Raw genomic sequence first — 10,000 nt, 5'->3', positions numbered from 1 at the left:
GGTTTCAGGCTTATCAATATATACCGATCATGCTAGACGTGCTATTTTTTAAAAATCTGAGAAAATTATGCTAGTTGTTCCACCAATTATGCCGACAATTATGCTAGCAAAATCAAAAACCTACTAGCGCGAAGCCCGCGGAAAAAAAACAGGTTCCCGAACTTACGATATTTACTAGATCTCTGAGGTAAGAAGGCGTGCGCGGGAGAGGAAAGTAGTTAACTTCAAGCGGGACGTTCATAAGCAGGCCTAAAAATCTGGAAACGAATAAATCTTGTTAGTATTTTGAAATAGTTGCTTGCAAAATGTAAACAGTTTCACAAGTTTATTTCGCATAAACAACAACTTGCTGAAAAAGGGTGCATCAAATTTAGCAGGTCGTACAGCGGTAGGGACACCCATCGGTGGTGTTCCGCAGGGGGTGTATTTGCTTGATGGAAAAGAAGTAATGGGAAGTTGCTGGGAAAAAGATTATTGTTGTCCTCGCAAATTGTTCTCAATCTCCTCGCGGTCGCGCCTCTCCTGGGAGAATTATATTTGTTGTGACGGTCATTCGGAGTCAATGTGCCTTTTTTATTTCCTTGCAGCTCATTATAAAAACAAAACACTACGTTAAAAGTCTGAAAGCCCAAAACTCCCGTGCTTCGTATAAATTTTGCGGCGTACACGCGCATTGCATTCTTAAACTAGTGACCCTTTGACGTCATTTTCTCCTCGATCCAGCTCTCTCAAGAACTTAAAGTTAGTAATGGCGGACCATTAAATAGGAAAATTCCAGTTAAAATAAACAGGTGTCTTTTTGAAATGAAGGCTTAAAAATTTGGTCGCTTAGTGTTTAGTTACAATACAATAATACAATACATACTTAATTGACCGCTCCCCATAGGGGCTTTTCAGGGCGAACGAAACAATCAACGGAACAACAGAACACAACAACAACAACTGTTAAGAAACCCAACTGGCCGGAGGCAAACCAGTTGGCTATTTACAAGTGCTCCGGGGAAGTTGAACCAGGGACTACCAGGAACAAATTCATGGAGTGGTCAGAGCGGGTCTTGAACCCGGGATCTCCGGATCTCAAGGCAAGCGCCCTAACCACTGGGCCACACTGCCTTGTTTTGAAATCCAAAGAAAAATAAGAATTGACTTTTTGGTCACAGGGGTTCTTTAATATAATTGCGTATGTTCCGTTTTCGTGGTAAACTAGACACTCGGGTCTTGGTTGTTTATCCCTGCGGCACGAGTGTGTGAAATAGCAAGTGCCGTGTCTTACGAAGACACTTCAATAACTGATGAATTTTCTTCGCTTTATGAACGGGCTATATGATTGGTTGTGATTGGTCACACAAATTAAATTGTTGATTTCTCGGAAACTCCATTGAATGCAGCTCCAATTATACTGATGAACAAACTAGTCACATTTTAGATTCTTTCGTTTTCCTTATTCAGGCTCGGTAGTTATGGGAGTGAGATACAAAAAGCTGCATAGGCTGTTTACAACTGCAAACAACACGAACAAATTGGTGAAGAAACTCGTCACTTTTTGGGTTTTTTGGATTGGTCTGTTAATCTATGTTGTTTTCCGTATTCAGGCTTCGTAGTTATGGGAGTGAGATATAAAAAACTGCATAGACTGTTTACCACGGCAAAGAACACGAATAACACGGACAAAAGCAGGTATGCTTTCCGCCATTCTTCTTGATCACTGTAAGTCCCTCTTGGTTATATTAAGCTCAAGGCATACGTTTTAACGTTTTAAAACATTTGCTGATCAAAGAATTTTGAAGCCGAGAAAGTGTGTTATCAGCTTTTGAGACTGGAAAACAGTCATTTCACGTCGTTTAGCCACTGTCAACTTGTTGAACGGAACAGGGCTTGTCCTCTGTTTCGTTCAACTTCGCTTTCGTGGTGAATGGTCAACTTTCAATTCGTATTCAACCTCAAAATTTTTCGAAGAAGAGCTGCAACAAGGATGAAAAACGTTGAACCTTTTTTTCACCAGCTCTCGGCGCAATAACGAAATCTCGTAATCTGTGAAACCCTGAAGGAATTTGTGGTGGTTAAGGCGCGCCTGGAATGCCGGGAAAAAGCTGATTTTGAATGGTGAAAGAACATAAGAACAGAGTCGAGGTGTGGGGGAATACTTCGCTTTTTTTTGCCAAACGTAAAGCAAGGAAATCCAAAGTATTCAGGATACGGAAACTACTACGTGGACAAAATTCTTTGGACGGTCATTCAAAACTCGTAATTATCCATGATTTCAAAATTACTTTCAAAAGCAAATAATACATTTTAAAACTCAAATGCAGTTCTTCCCCCACCTTATACAGTGTTGGAAAGCCTGAAAAACTGCGGCTGAAAGTTTGCAACGTTGTGGGTGGGGCGGGAGGAGGGGCTGCGTACGTACATTTTGAATCTCAAGCCACTATTTGCTTCGCGTGTTTTGCATCCTGTTCAACTTCTTCACTCTTTATAAAGTTAACACAGAAATAATTTACTCGTTGTCAAAACGTAGAGTCAAGAATCGAAAATCTTAAGGGAATTACTTCCCAACGAACTGTTAGGTAGATCCTAATAAACTATAATTTGTTCTTCCCTCGATCGGTTTGCTAAAGTCTGATGTTCATGGCACTTTTAGTCTTGTCTCGTTATCTTCACCTTATTCTGTTTCTTGTTGTTGTTTCTTTTGACAGGACTATTAACACCCATATAATGTCAGCGTCAATATTTCCTCCTGCAAAAGCAGAATTGCTAAAAAATGTCTCCTTGGTGTTTAAGAACTTGAAGGTATCAGTTATTACATAATACATGCATTTTGCATTTTGCGTTCTCGCATATGATCCATTATAGAGGGCAGACGCATGGCTGGCGTCATCTAAAAACAATCACAGAAGACGCCAAATTGTGGTCAATCTCGACCCCAGAGCTCTTCTCTTGACCGAGGGAGAGAAGAGTTCTGGGGAACCCTGAAACAAAGTGTCTTCTCATTGGTTTTCGTGAAGAACAATCAAAAGCGTCTCTAATTGGTGCATATTCATGTTAGCACGAGGAGTGAGCAGGCGCTGTAAGGTTCAAATAGCCAATTTTTGGCTGTAAGAACCCTACGGCGCATGTTCTCCTACACGGAGTTTCCCAGAGCCTTGGGTCGATCCGAGGCTCTGGTGACGAGAATGAATTGTGGTAAGAACATTCGTGACACTGCCTCGTGTGCCACGTTTTTGGTCTTGCCACATTTTGACGTCATTTGCGACCTATTACTGAACAGACGCACGCGGTCGGTTAAAATGCCTTTTGGCTAATAAATCAATGGACCTCAACAGGAACCCATGACCTGGAGCCTACAACTCTACTGTGTTCGTGTCACGGCGTTTTCACAGACCGATTTATTTTTAGATTGAATTTCCCGCGAATGAGACTCCCACAGGAGCCCGATGACCAATTACAAGAAATTAAGCTGACGTCATAGGGTCACCGAACCGGAACTGCCTTTGTTTTTTCGGGAAAAGATAGTCTAAAAATAGATCGGTCTGTAAAAATGCCGTTACATAGGCCCAGTATGGGAGCTGTAGGCTCCGGGTCATGGGTTCCTGACCTCAATCTTTCGTGAAAAAGAGCATCATCCTTGAAAAGAAATGAATCGGTATGTGTGGAGATTAGCAGATGAATAATAAACTCATGATCTGTGTAATACTGATCGCTCGCCTATCTCTGATTGCAGTTTAACTGATTTTGCCTTTAAAATGTAAATTTGACGCATTCAAATGGGAAGAAATACGATGGTGTTTAGTTAGAAGGTCTGTTAGGAAAATTAGGACTTGATCAATTTTTTTGTCAGTATTTTTTCTTCGTCTGTAGCTTCGAAGACGCGCCCATTGTCTATTAGAGAATTTAGCTAAATTTAATCTTCTAGCTTTCGTCAGAGCAGAGTTTTAATTGCTTTTAATTTAATGGAATGGATAGTTGCACAAGTTCCAAGACGTTTACTTGACCTTAGTCCGCAGGAAACGATAGAGAATGTGTGTTCTGGAATCTCTCAGAAAGCAAGTAAGAAAACTTAAAGTGTATATGACAGATTTTTCTTTATTTACTCAATCGAAACATCATCATTTTTGATATTTAAACTAGACTCACCATAAAAGCGTACACTGGGTTGCCTGTGGTACGTGTTACACAAAAAAAGAAGGCACTGAATTGGGTGGTATTGAAATTAATCAGGGTTCCAGTTAATTTTTTCAAGTGGGAGGTCATTAAGACCATTTGAGGGTCACCCAAATGTCGCGCCAGCAGAGGCCCTTTGGCTCATACGTTCACACCTTTAATTATTTTGTAATATCCTGTCCCATTTCGAGGTCTTTTAGTTTTTAAGCTTTGGTAATAAATTCAGTTTAAAGATAACAAAACACGCTCTTGAGTAAAATTCACTCGTTTCTTCTCAGACAGAGGAAAAAGAAACAGTTTTTATATATAGCTCTGAATCGAATTCTCATCGAAAGATTAATGACAATCGATCGTAAAAAGACGAAGATTTCTGCAGTCTCTGACTTTTATGATGCTTTGTCAAAAAGGAAGAAATTGATCACGTGTTAGGCAACCATAAAGGTGCACGTGATCACCTTGTGTCAACTGAATGAACTGCGGGAAAGCATGTTAATGGTTCGTCGTTTTCAGAGTAAAACAACGTCTTTGGTTTTTTTTAATCTTGTTGTAATATTTAACTAAATATTTAGATTTCATCTGTCGGGTCAGGAAGCCTTTTTTGTCAGCTTCCTGAGGACGTATCTATTTTGACTTCAGTGTGAACTATTTACACAATCGCGAGGTTGAGCGGCCATGTAATAGAAAATCTGAACATCTATGAGATACAAAACCAGACTTGCGAATTATCGCAATTCACAATGCTGACAAGCACAAAATTAGAAGAAATGGTTAATAAATATAAAGTTTGTTACTATCTGAAAGGTTTTGGGTTAGAGTAAAGGGATATATTGTCACGAAAACGATGTAATTTCATGACACTCAAAATTCACAAAAAGCGTGAGTTCCATGAAAACAAATTTTGCACTAGCAAGTCATAGCAATAAAATGGATTAAGCAGGAAGTTAAAGAAATATTGTTGGCGTCCCAAATAAATTTCATCTTATACAATACAATGACAAAATCATTTGTCAGAGAAATAAAATTCTTGTCTCCTCGCGTATCACATTTCAACGCACGTATGCCAATTTGTTAACTTATTTTCACCGCGTCCCGATTCCCGCGAAATTTTTCTTCTTTCAAATACATTGTATTAACAAAAATATTATTTCTCGTCAAGCGTTGCATCTTTTATAACCGCTAAATATAAAGATTTTTTAACGATCTGTCCGTAGATATTTTTTCATAATTTAATATTCTCGATCAAAATTTGCACAACAGTCAAATCACAAAAATAGCAACGCACGCAACAAATTTAGTCGCATTTATCTCTTCGTCGAATTCTCATGCTTAACACAGGAATTTTTCGTTATTGTGAAAATCGTTCTCTATTCGTTAGCAATCATCCTTTCAAATTTCAGCGAAAATCGACCGGTCCGCGAATATTTTACGAGTTTTTTTCAATGGGATGTCAAAAGGCCAAGTGATATTATGCATATTAGGGCAAGTTCCGTGTCAAAAACACAACTAAATAAATCTCCCACCAGTGTTCAGCATCAAATCCTTTAATGAAAAACCCTTTACTTGAATTATCAAGCAAAAAATGGGCAACAAGCTTTCTTTCAAATAATTTTTGACTAACAAGAATTAGTGAAATTTCTAATTGTTACCGGAAGACTGTGCAGAATCGAGTACAAACAACTATAAATAAGCCAGACAACAGACATCACAGATCCAAGTTGTTCAATTCCTTCTCTGTCTTTGTTAAACCCATAAGTTACTAGAGAATTTTCCATTTGATTTCAGTGTTGTACAAAACATCACACTTGTACAATATTGGAACTACAGCTCACTTTGATTACGGCTCGACGGGCGACAGATTGTTGTCGAAGTCCATTACTCGTTGCTTTTAAGACTCCAGATATTTTTTTCACCGCCTGTCTTGTTTATCCAATTTAAATTATGTTCCATTCTTTAGCTCCATGTTAGGGTACATTTTGTTTAAAGATCCTCGAAAACGCCATTTGCGTTTCAATCTTCGACGCCATTGCAGGTTAATGAAACATTCTACTGTGTCAAACCAGAGAAATCTACGCCTTTCTACTACCCCCTGAAATCCTACCAAAATACCGGCGGAAGACTGCACGCACAAAGATACCACTTAGCAAGGGAGTGATAGGAGAGACTTTTCCCGACACGGAAAGGAAAAAAAAAAAAAAAGAAAAAGAAAAAAATAGAAAACGAACAAATCCCACCCATTTTCCGACTGGGATACCCAGTAAAAAACCCAAAAAATTTCATACCGATATCCAGCCTTCACTTCCAAGGGACGGGGGATAAAAAAACCTCGCTCGTAAGGAGACTGCGAATAGAAGACCAGTGATGTCAATTGCCCGAAGAGGAAAATACCATAATATTCTTTGTTTGTCTACCCAAATTTTGCATAAGCATTGTTTTTAGTTTCTCTTTAGGCTTGGTCCCAAGAGAAAACAAAACTGCTTCAATCAAAATTTGAATGGACAAACAAAGATGACAGTCTCCTTACCAGCGCGGTTTTGTATCCCTCCTCCTCCCCGGAAGTGAAAATCCGATTTTTCAGGCTAAAGGCCGCACGGAAGGAGAATCGATATGGAATTTTTTTCATTGATTTTATCTCAGAAAACCATGATCTTTCAAATGAGTAAATAAAGAAACATATGTCATAGACCCTTTAAACAATATTTGTGTAATATTTAACAATTATTCTTTGAAATCGAGGTGAATAGTGGTAAAATATAAAAGAATAATTGTTTTAGTATATACTCACGAAGTGATCTCAACATCAATTGCAGAAAGAAAATCCAAAGTCGATTTCATTGGCATCTCAATTCATGCGTGGAAAACGGCACAAAGCATGCGCGAAAGTGTTTACAGAAGCTTCAAACATGACAAATCTAAATAACCTTCGTTAAAATCCTCGTCACAAACAGCAAAATGGTCATTTAGCACCGTTTAAATCAGCAATCTAAATCGAAAGTCTGGTTGTTAAAACATTTTCACCGTTCGATTAAAGTTTTTGAGTTTCATTTGAAATGGAAATTGAAAGTGCAGTTGGTAAAGGGTCCACATGAAATGGTGGCTCTAATTGAAGTGAGCGTTAGTTTGTTGTAAATGACCCGTCTTGTTCCTTGTAACCATGTGGAACTTTCTTAAACATTTTTTTAATTCCTCGATTTCACTAAGAAATTCGTTTTGGTGGGCGACCAGCCCTACAAGAGAGAATTACTCCGAGTGAAACAAATTGTTGGCGTGAAGATTGTTTAATTTTCAGCAATTATCTGGAAAAACGAAGTCAAACACTGGTTGGCAAAAGTATGAACTCTTCTCTTACCTTTGAAAACTTTCAGGCCAAATTTTGTGGCCTTCTTTGTCTTCTGTAGCACAGCATCATCTTGTATTCTCAACATTTCTGATTCATAAATGCTGGCGAGTTTACGCCGGCCATTTTGTTTTGTTTGGATCAAGCATTATTCACTCCGTAGGGAGTGAATAATGCTCAGTTACTCCGAGATAGCGAGCCAATCAGATTGCTTGAAACACCAAGATCACTGAGTGAGTATATACTAAATAGATTTAGCCTAAAAGCGGAGCTCCCAGGTTATTTATTCTTACAATAAGTTAACCTGGCTTGAGCCTGCGATCCAATCAAATACTGGTTCCTGGTCAGCAGTCAACTAAAAGAAAACAGCTGACCTTGATGAGCTCTAATCTTGAGCCCTGGACATGGTCACTTGTTACTGGTTAGCTGATGCTTTGTTTTGTCAGGTGTCAATTGATTATAAAATGAGTTACGTACACTAGCTGAAATATAGCTGCCTGGCTGAGTTGTAAACTTGAGCCCGCAATATGGTTACGTGATTCTGGTCACACTGATATACATGGAGAAGCGGATGTATGGTCGTATGGGGACCAAAACCAAATTTTCTCGCACAGATGAGTTATCATATTTTCTTGCCCATGGTGCTCCGCGAAAAGTATTATATTTCCCTTTGCGCTGAGATAACTTTGTTTTGATTGGCTTTTAGAACAGTGGGCGTGCTGAATCTCCCAAGGGAGGCTTTCTATAAGTAAAATCGAGCCAATCATGACGCACAGCGCGGGAAAAGCGCGGGAAACTCCGAATAGTTACCTTGGTTGGTTAAGACGACTGCTCGGGAGTTTTGAGCTTATCACCGAGCGCAGCACTGCAAAACCTAAACAATCCCGAAATTACTTTCGACACCAATTAAAGATTATTTTACAAACTGTTCATTGGATACACTAACATTTCTCTATTCATTAAGATGGTCAGGGGACAATTGTTACGTCAATTTTACACCCGGCAGCTCAGAAACAACGTGTGTTTGCAACCATTTAACACATTTTGCAGTGCTCATGGACCTCACGGACCTCACACATGTTGATGCTAAACTCGTAAGTGCACATAAATCTGTAATCGTTTCCATAATAGTCAAATAATTTCAAAAAACATCAAATGTCGGTTATGAAACGAAAGAAGCGAGACCAGCACTACAAGATAAGTACACCGTTTGTATTTATAGAGTTCAAATAAACTAAAGTTTGTACTTTTGTTTTATAAATACCAACAGCAACTTCCAATATGCATAATGTATATATATTATGTATGTATTATGTGTTAGAAAAAAAACCAGTAAAGGCAAACCGAGAAAATTAACACACGTGTGAGATGCTTGGTTTACGGAACTTGCCTGCCATTAGACCAGTGTAAAATTAAAAGATGTTTCGATAAGCCTCAGTGAATAGGGGCTACTGATGAGGATGAGATGTTCATTCTTATCTTTACCATAAATGTTATGAGATCTGAATTCGGTTGTCGTCGGCTGTTCTTCATGAATTCTTAATGATTTTTTTACAATTTTTAACAGTCTCAAACGGACAGGAAACTATTGGAGATCCTCACGTATGTTGGCTTGGGATTGTCTATCCTGGGATCTGTCATCACTATAATCAGCCACTGGGTGCTAACGTACGTCACAAAAATATATGAAATAAATCATCTGAAGCGTTTCTACGTGGAGTTGTGTTTGTGATATGCAACCAATCTATATAGGCATAAGTCACAAAGACGTAATAGTAATAGGCCATTTGAACGATTGTATCATTTTATTAAGGATCTTGCGAACCGACGACCTTTGCACGACGGCGCCGTTAGGTTGCGTGACATGTCTGCTACGCATGCCTCTATGAGCACTTGCCGGAGTCACGCCAAAGTTGACGACATTGAAAATAGGAATATATTTGTGTTAATATTGTCTTTGAAAAGCCCCCTTGAGGAAAGTCAATAAAGTATGTAAATGTAAATGTAAACTTCTTATGTATGTGTCTCAAGCGCTATGCACGAAGATTTGGCTTTAAATTTCGCTAGCGCTTTTATTTTTAGTTGGACTATTCGCCATGGTGCAGCAGAAGGTCTTCACTTAAATAACATGCCCCTAAATGTGATACTTGATGACCCGGCAAAAACACCTGGAGCATTAAGAGGAATTTTGACAGCTGACCTTCCCGCTATTTACAATTAAAAGATAAAAAGATAAAATTTTAAAACAATTAAAAGATAAGTGGTCATCTCGTCAGGCTGCAGAAGCTGTTCAGCAAGTTTATAAATATCCTCCCTAGGCCTGTAGAAATGAAACTGAGCTTTGCATTCATCGTTTGGTTTCTCATTCGAATCGAACCTTCCATGGTTTGTGTGTGAAAATCTTATAAAAGTACAAATTCTTCAGGACGGTGACGCGGTACCATGAGGTGACCCAACGGCGCCGTCGTGCGAACGTCGTCGACTTCTAAGCTCCCTATTATCAAGATC

At 38.9% G+C, this 10,000-nt stretch overlaps 1 protein-coding gene across 1 annotated transcript in view; it reads left to right on the top strand.

The window, feature by feature from the left end:
* The window catches only part of LOC138007812 (adhesion G protein-coupled receptor L4-like), a 95,438-nt gene that overhangs the window by 82,519 nt on the left and 2,919 nt on the right, over nt 1-10,000 (top strand). Inside the window, exons 11-15 of the mRNA XM_068854894.1 lie at nt 1,593-1,677; nt 2,694-2,787; nt 3,995-4,044; nt 8,457-8,586; nt 9,060-9,160. Coding sequence (XP_068710995.1) covers nt 1,593-1,677; nt 2,694-2,787; nt 3,995-4,044; nt 8,457-8,586; nt 9,060-9,160 — 460 coding nt within the window. The remainder of the gene's footprint in view (nt 1-1,592; nt 1,678-2,693; nt 2,788-3,994; nt 4,045-8,456; nt 8,587-9,059; nt 9,161-10,000) is intronic.

Source organism: Montipora foliosa, chromosome 1 (assembly GCF_036669935.1).
Source record: "Montipora foliosa isolate CH-2021 chromosome 1, ASM3666993v2, whole genome shotgun sequence".
Lineage (NCBI taxonomy): Eukaryota > Metazoa > Cnidaria > Anthozoa > Scleractinia > Acroporidae > Montipora > Montipora foliosa.
Note: the sequence above shows the minus strand (reverse complement) of the source record. Positions and strands in the feature narration are given on the sequence as shown.